The sequence below is a fragment of the Lacerta agilis genome, chromosome 4 (genome assembly GCF_009819535.1).
Source record: "Lacerta agilis isolate rLacAgi1 chromosome 4, rLacAgi1.pri, whole genome shotgun sequence".
NCBI lineage: Eukaryota > Metazoa > Chordata > Lepidosauria > Squamata > Lacertidae > Lacerta > Lacerta agilis.
In genome coordinates this window covers 52,783,085-52,800,723 of record NC_046315.1, presented here as the reverse complement: position 1 = coordinate 52,800,723, position 17,639 = coordinate 52,783,085, and the positions used below count along the sequence as shown (strand labels likewise).

Sequence of the window (17,639 nt, the reverse complement as noted above, 5' to 3'; positions counted from 1 at the left end):
CAAGACTTTCACAGGTGCCTGCAGTGTCTCCTCCTTCGTCTCGTTTTCCTGTTGCAATTAGGCTTGAAAGAAGTCTTCCACTGTAACCAACAGAAGGCTTTTCCTGAAGTCTAATTATGTTGGGAGATGTTTGAGGGGTTCACAGGCTATGAAACACTTGAAGCAATTAGGCTTGAAGCAAACCTTCTTGAAGAATTCTTTCAAGCCTAATTGCATTGGGGGAGGATCGCTGCTGGGTGGGGTGAGGACACACAAACACACAGGCTGGGAACAAAAACTCTGCACTACAATAAGGCTTGAAAGACGTCTTCTACTGTCTATAATAGAAAGCTTCTTTGAAGCCTATGTGTAATGGTGTGGTTTGGGGGGGTCACAATTGAGGATGGATAAATTGTTCCCTCCCCAGCTGTGACAACCCTTGCTGAAAATCCTCTCCATTAGACTTGGAAATTGGTCCTATAGAAGCAGGGGCATAGCAAGGGGGGGCGTAGGGGGGTTGTCCGCCCCATGTTCCATAATGGAGGGGGTGACAAATTATCAAGGAACAATTACTGCCCTACTAGGGCAGTTCATTAAAAAAAACTTTTTTAAAAAAATGCCTGCTCCGAAGCTCTTCTCTTACTATACTAGGGATTATATATGAAATTTCATGCATATTGGTTAATATCTTGACCCTCCTCCACCAAAATAGTTGTTTACTTGAGAGCCAGTGTGGTGTAGTGGTTAAGAGTGGTAGACTCGTTATCTGGGGAACCGGGTTCGCGTCTCTGCTCCTTCACATGCAGCTGCTGGGTGACCTTGGGCTAGTCACACTTCTTTGAAGTCTCTCAGCCCCATTCACCTCACAGAGTGTTTGTTGTGGGGGAGGAAGGGGAAGGAGAATGTTAGCCTCTTTGAGACTCCTTCGGGTAGTGATAAAGTGGGATATCAAATCCAAACTCTTGTTTTCCTATGTTGTGAAGGCTGAAATTTCAGTTCAGTGGAGCACTTACTGTTCCCAACCCTAACCCTGTGGAAAGTCATCTAATTAGACTTTAATTTGATTTTGAGATGTTTTTAGGAGGTAATTTAATTATTGTTTGATTTTATACCAATGTTATATATCTGATGTTAGCCACCCTGAACCCGACTTCGGCCGGGGAGGGCGGGATATAAATAAAAGTTTATTATTATTATTATTATTATTATTATTATTATTATTATTATTATTATTATTCCTTTGTAAAAAATATATGAAATAATGTAAAACAATTTTTGCAGGGGGGAATCAATGGGGGGTGAGAAGAAATTTTCTGCACCGGGTACCACCTGACCTTCCTACGCCTCTGTATAGAAGGCTATTGTACACCGGTGTGTGTGTGAGCTTCTGTGAAAGTGCAGCTTAAAATGTTCCCCCCCAAGCCTAATTGCTGGGGGGGGAGTGAGTGTGCATGTGTGTGTGTGTGGCTCTGGTGTGTGCATTTTTGAGTGGTATGTGCATATGCATTGACCCAAAAAGGTTGGTGCCCCTGTAGCTCAGGACCTCCTCTGAGATTGCAAAAATGCAGACCATAGTACAAGAATGGGAGATTACCAAGGCCCATAGTATACAAAGAGCTAACCTGGGGCCACTTCATTAAAAAAACCTAACAGCAAATGCAAGTGCATCACTGTACATACAATGCAACAAGCAATCACAGTCCCTGGAGTGTGTAATCAACTTATGCATGTGGTAAAAACATACTTGTACACATGTACCATTTTAAAATTAGCAAGAACTTCAGGCTAATTTAATACATTAAAGTGATGGTTATCAGTAAGAGGCTACTTTACTCCATCCACCAACAGTGGGTTGGTTTTGCTGGGATGGATAATACAGCTGGGGAGAAATTTGGCTTCTTCTGCAAGTCTCCTTTGCAATGTCCGGTGACCATTTCAGGTGTCCCTCCAATGTGTGTTGGCTCAAAAGGCTATATTTTGTCTGGGAAGGTGGCCAGTAGGGATTTGGGAAACTGACAAGATGCACATGAACATTTCCCACCAACACCCTTTGTTGAAAAGGACAAGAAAGTGTCAAACCTGGCTCTGGGACACTAGTGTAGACCCTTCTGAAATCATCAGATAGCATGCCCAACTTTCCTCTGGTTTCTAATCTAATCAAAGCAGTACTGTATCATCCATCAATTGGCTATGGAGAGCTCTGAGATTTTGAGGTCCCTCAAGACAAGAAATGCTTTAAACTGCAAATAAAGTCTAGAGCCTCTTTCATTAAGCAGGAACAAGACAATAAAGCTACAGAAATTGCCATTCCTGGATCACCCTATTCTTTTGTAAGTCTTGGTAACCAAAGAATATAACTGCCTCAGAACTCCTGAGCTCAACAAGTCTCCCCAAGACTTCCACAAGCTTGTTGATTTCTGTGAAGAAATGTAGATTAAAAGGTGTGGGGGGGGACTTGCTGCCCAGTCCTTTGCTGAATTAGGCATAGGATTTCAATAAATCAGACAGCTTCCATGAATTAATCTTCCCCCAAACAATAGAAATTTACAAAATATAAAATAGCAGATTAGTCCAATGTGTTTCCCTCTCTTGAAAACATGCAGAAAGATACAGACATGCAGCAGAAAGTATGTATGTTTTATTTGGGTAATATGGCACCAACGGAGAATTGATTGGGTGGTGGAAAACCCCTTATACTCTATGCAAAGTCTCCAGAAGTCATTGAACAAGAGGGGGAAAATTGTTTGTCACACAAAAAAAGTATTCTGCGCTGGGGCATAAATTCAGCTTCTTGGAAACAAAAACAATTAATTTCAATGAGTTTTACTTCCAAATAAATGCACTTAGGATCATGTTAGTGTGTGTCTGCACGCGCATGATATTTTAAATATGTTTTATTGATTTTTTTAAATGTTTCAATATATGTTTTTAATGAGCACCAAAGCAAGACAGCCATGCTTTATAAGTTAAATTTAAAAAGTGGAATCAAATACACATTTTCCCTTGGAGCAGTAGTTTGTAATATCTTGGGACTGCTGAGCTCCTGACACATTATTAGAAATATAATTAGAAATATTAATAGCAAGCATTTAAGCTGACAAGCATCACAGCTCTGTATGAGGCAGATTCAAAGCTGACTAACTATTGAGACATACGAATCTTCATGAACTCACTTCAGCTTTAGCTTATGTGGTAATTTCATGCCCCCGTCACTTGTTCAGTCCTGTGATCTGGTAGATATGTGCCTGCTTTCATCTTGTTGCCACATCAGTCCTATCCACTTTATGTGAGGAATAAAAGCTTCTATGTTGAGATTTAAAAATGCCATTTTCCCGGCGTGTAAATGCTTATATTTTCAAAAAGTATCAACAGGATGAAATCTTCTATTGGATCAACCAATAGTTTGAAAGTGCTTTCACATTTGCTAGAGTTATTCATCACACAAAATGAGTATTTAAAGGTGGAGGGAGTGTCACCCTTTTTATTCTAAGTAGCAGCTGCAGAAAAAGACAACAGGCAATGCCTCCTTAATTAAATTGTGAGTGGTACTTGATGGTTCTCAGATAAAACAAAGGAGAATGCAAATCTTGCAAAGGTGTTGAATCTTTGTGTTGATGCATCAAAATTCACCAAGAATAGCAAAGAAAGTGCTTTGGAAGATGTGGGACTTGAACAAAGACCAGAGAAAACGATTTCCTATACGTGTGTCACATTTCTGATTTTTCTTGGATTGATTGGAACAGCAGTAGTTCTTGAGGGCTGCACTCCATCATGACGTCCGTTATAAGAAACCTATAAATGGCACAGATAAAAGTATTTTGGTAAAACATTTCAAAATTATATCCATCCCAAGTAGCCTGACCCGGTTATAGTTCACCATAGCTAAAGCTGCCACCCCAAAACACACTAGACAAGACCTATATTGTATCAGAATATTGTGATATGATTTGGTCAAATTTATAACAGAATAAAGTGGATGGATAAATGAAACCAAACCAAGTTTCCCAGATAATCTTAAACTTGTTCTGACTCAAGACTCAAAATCAAAAAGAGGGAATCAACTTTCAATTCTCTTCCTTCCCCTTTTCTTACCATTTTTCTTCATAACCATAAAAACGTAAACTATAAACGAAAATAAAATGCAGGTAGGCCAAATAATAGATCAGGGACGCGACCAAGCTGAGGATCCCAACATGCTAACTGAAAACCAGTTTTTCTAACCATCTACAGCCTTTGTCATAAGCAAAGAATAGAAGTCAGGTAGATCAGGCTTCCTCAACCTTGGCCCTACAGATGTTTTGAGACTACAATTCCCATCATCCCTGACCACTGGTCCTGCTAGCTAGGGATCATGGGAGTTGTAGGCCAAAAACATCTGGAGGGCCGAGGTTGAGGAAGCCTGAGGTAGATGATGAGATAACAAAGTAAAATATTGGGCTGCCCATATCATACCCTCAGGCACTACAGACTATAAAAGTGAAAACGTATTAGTCATGAGTGAAATCCTTATGAACAGAAAGGACCACAGACTGCCTTCAGCACATATGCGGCTTCAAAGTTACCCCAGATTTTGCTTTAATTAAAGAGCTGGCATATTAAGGTAACTATCTCCAAAATGCAAGAGCCATGGTAATCAACAGCTTGCCGTACCTTGTTCATATGATGAAGTGCTTTTATGTTAAAAAGTAGGATGTGAAACCATAGTAAGGTCTACTTCTACATTAGAAAAAGCATGTGATTGCTCCATGTCACTGACAGAGGCAGGGTGGTCCCTGTTGCCCAGCAGGCTGGTAAAATTATCCAGCTATACCATGGTTTTGAAATATGGCCCAATACCCCCTACCATTTCAGAACCAGTAGCTTCATTCATCCATTTGTCTTGAAGGATATAGCAAGAAATGAGTTGGCTAAATACCAGCCAATATGTAAGAATGGGTTGAGTGATTGACTGGACAAAGAAATGTGTCTCTTCATGTCTAGCATAACAACGGAAAGTTGCAAAGATGTAGAAGCAGCCCTAGATGAAACTAAGCATGTGCAGCTAGGGCCACTCATCTCAAAACTTAGATGTGTACAGCTGATCTTCAGACAGTGAGACAAGGATTTCAGCTATTGCAAGCATTCCATAATTCCTGTTATGACATCTATGAGATGCATGATATGGGCACATCTGTTATTAGGCACAGACTTGTGAACTTTTAATTTGCCAGATGGCAGCTCCTCAGACACTGATGCTACAGCAGTGTGAGGCAAACCAGAGATCCTATCAGCTGTTACGGATCTCAAATAAAAAATAAGCTGGGGAAATTGCAGGATAAGAATTTGTGTGTTTACACATTTGTTATCTTTACTAACAGCCAGAGGTGCTGCTGATCAGCGATATGAGAATTGCTTCTGCTTCACAATGTCTTGAAGTGAGAGTGTGTACAACACCAAACATTGAATCTGGCTTTGACATAGAAAATGGGGCTCTTGTACCATTAATACTTATGAAGTATTGGGGCACAGGTTCATACACTGATTTCCATATGCAATTTTTTATGTATAGATACTTATTGGAAATTGAGAGGGTGATTTAGCCAGTTGTTCACAAGCAAGATGGACTTGCTATGAGCCCCGCTTCCCTCTTCTCTACTCTTCGGGCCAGATGGAGGACTTTGACTGCTGCTTCTCTGAATCTCACCTTGTTGAGTTGTCCCAACAGTGGTTTCTGAAACTCATCTGTTAAGCCAGACCAGGTTTGTTAGGAACCACAATCTCTGGTCCAGATCACACAATAAGCTGACTTTAAAGTAACGTAAAACCAAATGTTCTCCACCTTGCCAGGCAGGACACTCCACGAGGCTTCCGGAGTCTGCCTGCCTCCTCCCACTCAGCTGCCCTACAGCTGAGGGGGAGGCGGCGGGCAGACCATTTGGGGCAGCGCAGAGCCTGTGGACAACCAAGCCACCGCATCTCTCCCACGAGAGACATGTGGCTCGGGCGCACTGCAGGCCCCACGGTGAGTGTCACCTAGCATTTTGTCACCCCCATCAGAGGTGACATCCGGGGTGATCCACACACCCCTTCCTCTGCCTGTGAGAGAAGGTAGAGCAGGCTCACAGCAGTTCCCTTCTACCTGAGTATATGTTGCTAAACCATGGTTTAGTGTAGCATACAAACTGGGCCTATATGATGTAGGAGTGCAACCAGCAGACAGTCATATGGACTGGCATGCCACAGTAGCATAATGAAATACTTTGCAATGCTGCAGATTAAGTATGATTCCGTTAGCATGTGAGGCAAAGGTGGTCATTTTATTTACTGTGTCTTTTTAAGCAAGTCTCCGCTTCTCTTTTGTGGCTAGAAAGTCCATAAGGATGCTGCAGGAGCGTGTGGAAGAGAATTGCTAAATCACTCTCAGCAAATAGAGTTGCATCGTCAGCTTTCTAGTCCCTGCCTCACCCCTGCTGCACAATGCAGTTGATTGCAAAAGCTGCTTCAGCACTGCAGCTGGGCTTTGCTCCCAGTTGGGAAAAGGATGGGCAAGTTCCCCTTACACAGTGATGCAACAACGGGTCAATCTCCTAAGACCAGTACTCTATTCAGGAGGCTGTGTGAGCCAGTGACCAGCTTTTAGAAATAATTCCAAAAGGGTTTCATGACTACGTTGTTCTTCTAAAGAAAGTGGTTTCAGCAGATGCTGCACCCTCAGAAGATAATTCACTATTTTTTGAAAACATGAACTCTTTTACTTCCTCCCTCCTCCAAAAAGTGCCCTCCCTGTCTTTGTATTCCACCATCTTGGCTAGTAGCCAAATCTGAGAAAGATTGTAATGAACTGAACAACATATTAAATTTGGCAGTAATGTTATTGGAAGATTTTTATCGCAAGCCTTTCTGTAAACCATGAGATTATATTTCTGAGTCTTTGTTAGCTCCTCTGCCTACTCTTCCATTCCTTTGTTTCTCTCTAAGGATGGGTGTGTGGCTCTGTTCAGAGTCCTCTGAATACATCCTGGTGTGTGCCTGTATTGTTTTTTTTAAAAAAAAAAGTGTGCAGGAACAGCAAATATAAATTTGAGCTGCATGTCAGGTGATGACTGTACCAAAGGGAGATTTCTGTGTTTCTCAGCCTAGGAACTAGGTCACAGAAGTCACATTGCTCTCTGAACACAATAAAATAAAATAAAATAAAATAAAATAAAATAAAATAAAATAAAATAAAATAAAATAAAATAAAATAAAATAAAATAAAATAAAATAAAATAAAATAAAATAAAATAAAATAAAATAAAATAAAATAAAATAAATATCGGCAGCCCTTTGCCTTTAATATTGGACTCAAAACTTGTTTATTGTCTGGTTGGTAGCCTTTATGCTAAACTCATGTTTACTGTGTTTATTTTAAAATATATCAGACTCAGAGCCGTCTCATTCATAGGGGCAGGTGGCGCGGTGCACCAGGGCGCCAGGCCCCCCAGGGGCGCCCCCGCGAGCCCGCCGGCATACCGGGCGCCCCCTCCCCAACCTGCCCCCGCCCCTATGGGGCAGGGGATGAGGGGCCTGGCACTGCAAGCCGGCCACCCTCCGGAGCCCCAGCTGGAGCGCTGGGAAGGGCGCGCAAAGCCCCGCGCTGCTCCAGCGCCACGTCCATCATCCCCCGAGGGGCGGCCAGCGCGGGAGGGAGGTGGGCGAGTGGGGGATGAGGGGCGTGGCGCTGCAAGCCGGCCACCCTCCGGAGCCCCAGCTGGAGTGCTGGGAAGGGCGCGCAAAGCTCCGCGCCGCTCCAGCGCCACGCCCCTCATCCCCCGCTCGCCCGCCTCCCTCCCGCGCTGGCCACCCCTCGGGGGATGATGGACGTGGCGTTGGAGCAGCGCGGGGCTTTGCGCGCCCTTCCCAGCGCTCCAGCTGGGGCTCCGGAGGGTGGCCGGCTTGCAGTGCCACGCCCCTCATCCCCCGCTCGCCCACCTCACTCCCGCGCTGGCCGCCCCTCGGGGGATGATGGACGTGGCGCTGGAGCAGCGTGGGGCTTTGCGCGCCCTTCCCAGCGCTCCAGCTGGGGCGCCGGAGGGTGGCCGGCTTGCAGCGCCACGCCCCCATCCCCCGCTCGCCCACCCACCCCTCCCGAGGGGCGGCCAGCGCGGGAGGGAGGTGGGCGGAGAGGCGGCCCACCGGGGGCGCCGAGGGATCGTCGCGCCAGGGCGCACGATCCCTTTGAGACGGCCCTGATCAGACTTCATACAGAACACTCATCCACATGTTCCATTTATACTTACATGTATTTAGATTTTTATTTACAGACCAGTTTTCCACCAAATGCTCCTCAAAGCAGGTTATAAAGCATCATATAATAATTATATATATTTATATATATATATATATATATATATATATATATATATATATATATGAAACATTTTCCTTCTAAATCCATTAAGAACTGCATCACAACATCCACCCAGTTGATACTGTATGGTACAGAACAGTCTCCTTGCAAATCATTGCAATTTCACCACCATTGTGTCCTTTTCTAAGACAACATTTAACTTTTTGTTCCTGGGACAGGTATGGTGTAGTGGTTAAGAGTGGTAGACTTGTAATCTGGTGAACCGGGTTCACGTCTCCACTCCTCCATATGCAGCTGCTGGGTGACCTTGGGCTATTCACACTTCTTTGAAGTCTCTCAGCCCCACTCACCTCACAGAGTGTTTGTTGTGGGGAAGGAAGGGAAAGGAGAATGTTAGCCACTTTGAGACTCCTTCGGGTAGTGATAAAGCGGGATATCAAATCCAAACTCTTCTTCTTCTCTTCTCTCATTGCAACTGCTATTAGTATAACTGTACCCTCTCCAGTTTTAAATACCAGTGTCCTTCATTTATCAGTACACTATTCTGCCTTGATTCATCCTTATTGTAAAGTCAATTGCTGGCAATGTTTTCACTAGACTTTTCATTAAATGGTAACTCAATATTTTGTTCCTTTTCAAACATTCCCTCTCTCTTCCTCAGCTTCTCACCCATAATTTGTTGAGACAATAGCAGTGATTGTTACCAGGACCAGCCTAAGATATTTGCAGCCTGAGGTAAAGATGCCCCGTTTTACCATCATCATGTATAGATAGATGCTGACCAGCACAGGCAATGGGATAACATCCTCCAACTGGTGGAGCTTAGAAGATTTCAGTAGTTTAGGGGGTGCAGGACAGGTTGGGTGGCAGACACACCCCTGCTCTTTGCCAGAGGGAAACGGGCAAGGAGTTCAAGAAGAATGGCAGGCAGGAGGGGTTCTGCTCCCTTCCCCCCCCCCCCCCGCCTTGGGTGATTGCAGCATTCTGCCTAATGGCATGGCTGGTCGTTATCGTTACATAGCCAAAATTCTAAGGACTGATCTTCCAAATGCAAGCAACATAAACCTATGTTGGAAAGCTATATTACCTGCACTGTCCATAGGCACCTGCTTAGCATAAACAATCACTCCCTTCTCCCCTTCTGGTTCCACTCACTCTTTCTGCCACCTGCATTCGCCTCTCCTTGCATGTTGATTTCTCCTCTTTTCCCTCGGCCACAGGTTGACCCATCATTTTTCTGGGTTTGGCGCAGCAGTGGCATTTCTAACTAATGGCAACACACTGCCCCCTCAGTAGACTGGGGTCTAAACCACTGAGCTTGCTAATCGGAAGGTCAGCAGTTTGAATCCCCATGACGAGGTGAGCTCCTGTTGCTCTGTCCCAGCTCCTGCCAACCTAGCAGTTTGAAAGCATGCCATTGCAAGTAGATAAATAGGTACCGCTGCGGCGGGAAGGTAATTGGTGTTTCTGTGCACTCCGGCTTCTGTCACAGTGTCCCGTTATGACAGAAGCGGTTTAGTCATGCTGGCCACATGACCCAGAAAGCTGTCTGTGGAGAAATGCCGGCTCCCTCGGCCTGAAAGCGAGATGAGTGCTGCAACCCCGTAGTCTGGTCTTAACCATCCAGGGGTCCTTTACCTTTATGTCTGTCTAGTGGACCATCTGGCTTTAACGAGTACAGTGGTACCTCAGGTTACAGACGCTTCAGGATACAGATGCTTCAGGTTACATACTCCGCAAACCCAGAAATAACGCTTCAGGTTAAGAACTTTGCTTCAGGATAGGAACAGAAATCGTGCTCTGGCGGCGCAGCGGCAGCGGGAGGCCCTATTAGCTAAAGTGGTGCTTCAGGTTAAGAACAGCTTCAGGTTAAGAACGGACCTCCAGAACGAATTAAGTTCTTAACCCGAGGTACCACTGTAGTTGGGAACTAATTAATTAATGCACAATAAGCAAGACACTCCCATCACTCTACTGAATTAACAAAATATGTCCTTCATCAGAATTCTGTCACCTTTGTCTTCCTCTTGCCTGCTACATTCATACTGGGTCCCTTCTGGTCCTCACACACAGAGATTTTGGAACCTTCCCCCACCCTGCTCATTTTGCTTGTCAGCTATTTTCTCCTTCATTCAATAAATCCTAATAGGCCCATTTGCAAAAGTGACTGAGCCTCATGATTCCATTTTCCCTTTTACTGCATTAATTTCTCCTTTAATTACTTGTCTAATTTGTTTTATGTTATAAATTCATTAGGACAACAGAGTGGATGTATTTCTAATTCTATCTGGCAAACATTTTGAATGCTTTTTAATTTGGGTTTTGGTTATCTAATGGCTCTCTTATTTATTGTTTGTAGAGAGAGAAAATAACCCCTGTAATTATCTGATCAGTACCTTTAGGCCCATGATGGAAAAGCAGGATATAAATGTAATAAATAATATCATATATTAATAATAATAAAAGACAGATACATGTATAAACATTAACTTTGATTCCAGAAAATACCATGGCATTTTGTTTATTTCATTTAGCAAATTTATATTTCAATTTTAAATTCAATGTCATCAAATTTTCAGGATTAGCTACAGTCCTAAAAGCATGACCTAAATGCTGTGGAATTCAACAGGAATTTTCCCTACTCATGTCACTTGTTCTTAGACATCTCAGAAAAATAAGCATATTTTCATTCATAGGACCTAGTTAGTTAATCAAAGATGGGGAAAATAAAAAACCCGATCTCATTTGTTCATGGAAAAAAGAACAGCAGTGCAATCAGAAATACCGGTAAGTCCCAGTGAGTGAGTGAGTGAGTGAGCAAGTCTTATTGAGGTAAGTGGGCACAGAATTACAAAGTATGTAGTTCACATTTCCACAATTGTGAAGAGATGCAAAAGTTGCAAAATAACAGTAACTCTGCTTAATTTAAAAAAAAAGTAAGAGCACAACCCTATCCCTAGCCGCTGATCAGTGGACCTTCCACAGCCCTGTCACATATGTTGGATGGAGTAGTAGACAGGGGTGCCAACTTGAAAAAAATGTTGGGTGGTCACACCCCATCCGAGGGCTTTCTGCTGGCCTCCACCACAGACACTAACAAGAAATCCATGAGCCCACTTCTGCCCATCCACCTGTTTGGGAAGTTTGGATTGCACCCTAAACTACTTTTATGGACATTGGGGAATTCTTGGACCAAATACTATGTAGAGACCTCAGATGTGCTGGGCTTGGACTTCTGGTTTCCCATCATCATCAGTAATAATAGTAATTCCTTTATCGGGGAGGCTGAACTTTGAGCACTTTTGTCCTGGTGCCAGGATAGAATTGTTTTCTCTGAAATTCTTGCAGCCTCTGTTGGGAGTGAGGCTCACTTTGTCGAGGTGGACTCTCCTGTTGTCCTCTGTGAGGCAAATGCTGCTTTCTGGAATGGTGGGTTTGAGTATCTTGGGCCTTTGATTGTTCAGGATGGTATGTTGGCCTCCTCGTGTATCTATGCTGGCCACCAGATTGCCACCTTTGAGGGTACACCTTCCTGGTGTAGCGACGTTTGCCATCAGATCGGTAAATATGGGGCTGCAGTTTTGAGCCACGTAGCTGGGGAGCCCTGGATTTGTGAGACTTTGAAGAGACACTCCTGAATCGCACTGCAGGAATAGTCCGGGATTGCTGTGCTGAGCCTATTTGTGAACGTTGATTAACGTTATGAAAAGATAGGGCAGGAGAGATACGCTGAAGAGACTGTGATGAGCTAGAAAACTGTGATGAGATCTGTGCAAGAAAAGGAAGCAGAACACGATAAACATACAGGCTGCATTATCAAGAGTGGACATCCATTGCTTCTTGGCTACATCAAAGCCCTTGCATTCCAAAGGACCGAGCTCATAGCCTGAGGGTTCACCTGGACTTGATTCTCACCGTGGATGTGCAGGTGGCAGCAGTAGCTAGGTGGCCTTTTATCAGCTAAGGTCGGTATGCCAGCCATGACCCTATCTAAAAATGGCTGGCCTTGCCCCAATCACTCATGCCCTAGAGGATCTAGTTTATGACTTCCCCTTGTGCAAATGGAACCTCCCTCTGCCCCCTCATGCTACAGAAAGTTGGGCTACTCTAGAGGAAGGGAATCCTCTTCCAACACTTTGCCAGGGTGGATATGATGGAACTTGCCTATTGTACTGAGGACTCTGAGACTTTTTAGGTTAACACTGTAGTGCAATATTCCACTAATGCCTTCAGCATATGTATTCTCAAGACTTTGCATTGGTTATATAATTCTCTTTTGGGCAGTAATTACTCAGCACATGCACACACAAAGAAGGCAGTAGTTTTTTTTCCAGAGAGAAGACACACAGGCACTTTGATCAGTATCTTAAGTTAATATAAGCAACCCACTTGTCCAAATAGGTATCCACACAAAATTGATGTCTATATGAAAAATGTTCAAATGTCGCCAGGGCAAGGAGATCTTCAGATAGTAGATGTTGGGTATTTATCCTTCCAGGTTTGAAGTATGTCTCTTAGCAACTACAAGGGCCCACAAAATCCACTTTTGTTGTATAAATGAGCAATGAAGAGTTGGATTCTAGGACTTACGTGATACTGAGTCCTTATGGTTGATAATTTGTCATACGTCAAATTATGCCCCCTCATAATTAAGATCTCATTTATTCTTGTTTTAATTGTGCCGAATCCCGATTCAGCTCATTTTATTGGTTATATATGGTTTTATCAGTATTGTATCTGTAATATGTGTTGTTGTTGTTGTTGTTTTTTTTTTTTTTGATGCAACGGCCTGTGGGCTATGCAAATAAATAAAGTTTGTTGTTGTTGTTTGTCATACGTCCTAGGATTTGACACTCCATTGCTCATTTCAAAGTTTTCTTGAATGTGTTCTAGTTGTCAAAAACAAGTGGGACCTGCAACAGAATATTGCGTTTTGGAAGGCTCCTGTGCAGTCACCCCTTCTTCCAGGATATTCCTTAGCTTTCCATTTTTCTTCTTCTTGAGCAGTCAGTTTCACATGCCCACTAAGCATACTCAGTCCACATTGGGCTCTTTTTTGTCATAATCCATGCAGCACCTATTTTCTCCTAATGATTTTTCTCGACTTCTGCAAATCTCGTGTTCCTTGAGATATATCCCTCTTATGAATGGTTACTGCTGTTTTCGGACTAGCTCTTGGAGAACTGAGGTTGTGATTAGTATGTACTACTTGTGCCCCTTTTCAGTAGGGATGGACAAATCTCCTATTTCGACTTCAGAATAAATCTGGCAGTCATGAATCTTGGAAGATGATCACTCAACACCCAACTGCCTCTAAGGAATCCACTTCAGATTATAGGGGAGAGGCATTTGACTTGGTGTGACCTCATGAGCTTAAGCAGCTTCAGAAGTATTCTATCTTGATCTTGTAGGCCAAGCTATGCATGCACTTATGCCTCTTCCATTGACATCATCACTGCATCACAGTGGCACTGACAGAAGCCTTCTGTTCCCCACAACAGAAAAATCTAGATTCCTGTCAGTCTGATTTGATGTCATGAGCAGAAATGCAAAAATGCCGCCAAATTTCCAGAGAGCAGGCTAGCAATCTGCATCTATTGTCAACCATGAGATCTTCAACAAAAGGTGCTACCATTTAATCTACTTTCATGTTGATTTGCCGGCAGTGACAAACACTGTGACAGAAAGACTTGCCTACTAATGCTTCTTTCAAATTCATCCAACAGTGCTTCGTGCACCAGACAGTGCATACTACAAATGTGCCCAATTAAAGGCTCAAGTTAAAGAAAGCAACCTTCACTTGTTTTTCTTTTTTGTGACTCAGGGAAAACAATGGTAGGTTCATAAAATGCAATGAACAATGTCAACAGCAGATGGCAGCTAGGTTATCACCACTCGGTCATCTCGCTGTTGCTTACTGGGAAGTAGAATTAAAAAAAAGACTGGAGAGTTTTCAGCAGGTGGGCTTAAAGAGGCAGGTGCCAGTAGCCTTGCTGATCATGAGGTGCCCCTCTCCTGGAATGTCTCAGCTCAGGGCACCTGAGTGGCATATGCCAAGAGTCACAGACGAGCTGCGTACTCTGAGGCTCCCCATAACTCAGCACAAGGGCACTATCAGAACTGGTGAGGCTAGATTATTTTTTATTTTAAAGTCACTTCATTTGATACTGCACAAAGAACCTCATTCCTTAAAAAAATTAAAATTTTATACCCACTAGATGTATCCAAAAACTAAGAAAGAAGCCATTGTTAAATTTTGATAGAGCAAAAACACAGTTACCAAATGATTGCCTTGTTCATAATGCAATGCAACAACTGTTTGTCATGTTCTCAAATGGGAAAAGCCATCCTACAACATTCAGTGATGAGCCCAGAAATTGGTGTCAGGTTAAGTTTAAGGTCATGAAGACACCTACAGGGAAATACTGTGGTTTTTTAAAGCTTGTTGATTGGCCATGGTGTTGTTAAAATAGAACTTCTTTGTAACCTACACCATCCTCCTGCAAAGCCACCTGATCTTATAGACAAGGTCATTATGAAATTGATCTACTTCGCTCTTCATGATGCTTTATTGTTCCTGCAATTGCCTGACTCTCTCAATCAAGAGATAGCCCCACAGTTAAGGTGACTTTGATCTGTTCTTTCAACACCAACTGTTCTCCAGGCTCTAAATCAAACAGATTGAAAAAGGCATACATTCCAAGAACAAACATTCTAAAGGAAACTGACCTCTGCGTTACCCTGAGAGGGGGAGTAATATCAGAAAATTGGCCTGCTCAGGCACCAATCAAAGGGAGAGAAAATAATGGGGTTGGGTTCAGATTTCTGGGACCTGGTGGTTCAAAGGATGCATCACCAAGTCTATCACGAGTCATCACGAGAAAATATTCACAAGTTATGGAATCTCCCTGAGATAGCTAATAAAGTAAGCAAAAGGTCTGAAATTTGAGGTCCCCGGAAACTGGATCTGAGTGATGGGTACGTGGTTTATGTGCCATCATATATGCAATAAATGCTATATAAGATCAGCACTATCATTTGTGTTCACGTTGGCACTGAATGTGACAGAACCTGGAAGGTCCTGGCAAGCTGGCGCAAACAGAAAATGCAAGCAGACTGCGATATATGGCAAAAACTCTGCAAACTGCAGGCTCAAGGCATGTTTTTAGTATGATCCAAACACAAAACTCTTTGAAATACAGCATTCCCGATCTTAATAGCCAACACAGTAGCCTCAGCTTTGCACAATGACCTACTGCCAAACCAATAAATCATTCAATAGCCAGATACCACATCAAAATTCACAAATAATTGAACAAAGAGCATAATTCAAAATGCTTCTGTCTTGTATTGTGCTTGTAGTAATGAAGCCTTGCCATGAAAAGAATATGAAATAAGAAAGAAGCAGGAGGGAGATGGGGGAAAACAAGCAGTGCAGCTAGGGCTGGCCTGGGTGGGGGCTGAAGTCCTGGGCCCCACGTGCCCACCTAGAGAGCAGCAGATGATGGAGAGAGTAGCAGTCAGGTACCACATCAGAGCCTAGGCCCACTAGAGGTGATGCTGGTCACTGCAGCATCATTCCTGTCTTCTTACTGAAAATATTTTACACTCAGAGGGCAACTGGCTAGGCAAGTACAAGGGTACAGGTGTATGTATGTATGTATGTATGCATGTATGTATGTATGTTGTATGTATGTATGTTTTCACCTTGAAACATGTAATTCTTTTCTACAATAAACCTAGATGCCAACCTTACCATTAAAGTATTACTCAGTTGGAAAGGATCTTGCGATCATCCAGCCCAACCCTCAGTCCTATTACAGTATAAACTTGGGCAGGGAAGAAAATAGGGGGGTAACAGAGGCAGCCTGCATCAGAGAATGAGAAGATAGTGGGGGCTCTCCAATGGTCTGTTGGTTAGAGTGGGAGCAATTTTGTCTGTTTGGAATTTACCAGCCAAAATGTTGGTCACATGGGCCTTTCATTTGTTCCTTCACAGAGAATTAACTCTATGGATTCCACTCAAGTGTGTATATCTCATTTTCAGATTTTCAGATTTCTCATGATTCTCAGGCAGGTGTCCTGCATAATTGTGTTCACTCCTTGTACTATAAAGCACACGGGTGATGTAAAGTACTGTTTGCTGTTACACAGCAAAGACATGTAAGTCTCCCAAGGTGTGTGTGTGTGTGTGTGTGTGTGTGTGTGTGTGCGTGCGTGCTGCAGGAGGCTACATATTTAATGGAAGGAACAACAAAGAAAAGGGGGCTTAACCCTTTTTCCACAGCCAAATTTCCAACTCAGAACCACCCTCTCCAAGCTGAAGTTCCAGGGTGCATGAAATCTTAGACCAAGCATTCAAGATGATGACGTTTTATTCTTTTGTAAATCTTTGTACCCAAATTTCTGATATGAATTGCATGTTTTGAAAATGCTGTTTTGCTGCGCTAAGGATATTTTTGAAAGAACATTCAGTAGACTAAGAGAGCATTAAGGACCGAAACTAGAATGCATCCCCCCCCCAAAAAAAAAATCCAGTCCTTTTAGAAACCATCACTTAAGTCCATTACATGTTTATGGAATATGTCTGTAAGAAACTTGTTCCAATTACCTGTGATGCAGGATTCACGTCTAAATCCCAGTCTGGAGCATACAGGCTAGAGTTATCTGGGGAGAAAGAGGGAACTCCTGCAAGAAAATATACAAAGGATAACTGTTATTGATTCTTCAGAATGGCAGGAACTATGAATCATTTCAGAATACAAACAAATGTAGGTATTTTTAGATGTCCTTTTTGTGTAAACAGAACAGACCGCTCTTTATGAAATGGAATAATTTGCTGTAATTTAGGTGGGTGCTTTGTTAAAACCCTGCTAAGAAATTTGTAGAGACTTATCTATTCAAGCACTCCAATGTACCCCTTGGCAAATCCAATAGTTGGGTTACAGCAGGACGATCTTCAGTGCAGGTTGTTCTACACTGAAGGAAGACCAATGTAATCATGACCCAACAATCTGCACACAGATTATCTGTATGAGCATATAATCCTAATGCATTTGTCAAGTTTGTTAACATGTAACTCGCACTAAGGTTCACATACATTCCCTGCGCATATGGTATGTGTAGGGTAAGACACAGAAGTGAACAATGAGTGCACATACTGCACATATAGCATAACATGACACAACATAAGGCTTGTGTGTCTGTCTGTTTTTCTATCTATCCATCTTCGGGACCTAATCATGGCAGCTGTGCACATCTTTTTCAGGGTAATGGAATATAGGGAGTGTTGCATAGTGGTTAGAATTTTGGATTAGAACCTGGGAGACCA

At 43.0% G+C, this 17,639-nt stretch overlaps 1 protein-coding gene across 1 annotated transcript in view; it reads right to left on the bottom strand.

The window, feature by feature from the left end:
• Window positions 1-2,597: 2,597 nt before the first annotated feature.
• IGSF5 (immunoglobulin superfamily member 5) overlaps window positions 2,598-17,639 on the bottom strand; it is a 30,294-nt gene continuing 15,252 nt past the window's right edge. The window contains exons 8-9 of the mRNA XM_033147050.1: window positions 16,920-16,996; window positions 2,598-3,771 (exon numbers count right to left, since the gene is read on the bottom strand). Of these exons, the coding sequence (XP_033002941.1) occupies window positions 3,676-3,771; window positions 16,920-16,996 (173 nt within the window). The 3' untranslated portion in view covers window positions 2,598-3,675. The remainder of the gene's footprint in view (window positions 3,772-16,919; window positions 16,997-17,639) is intronic.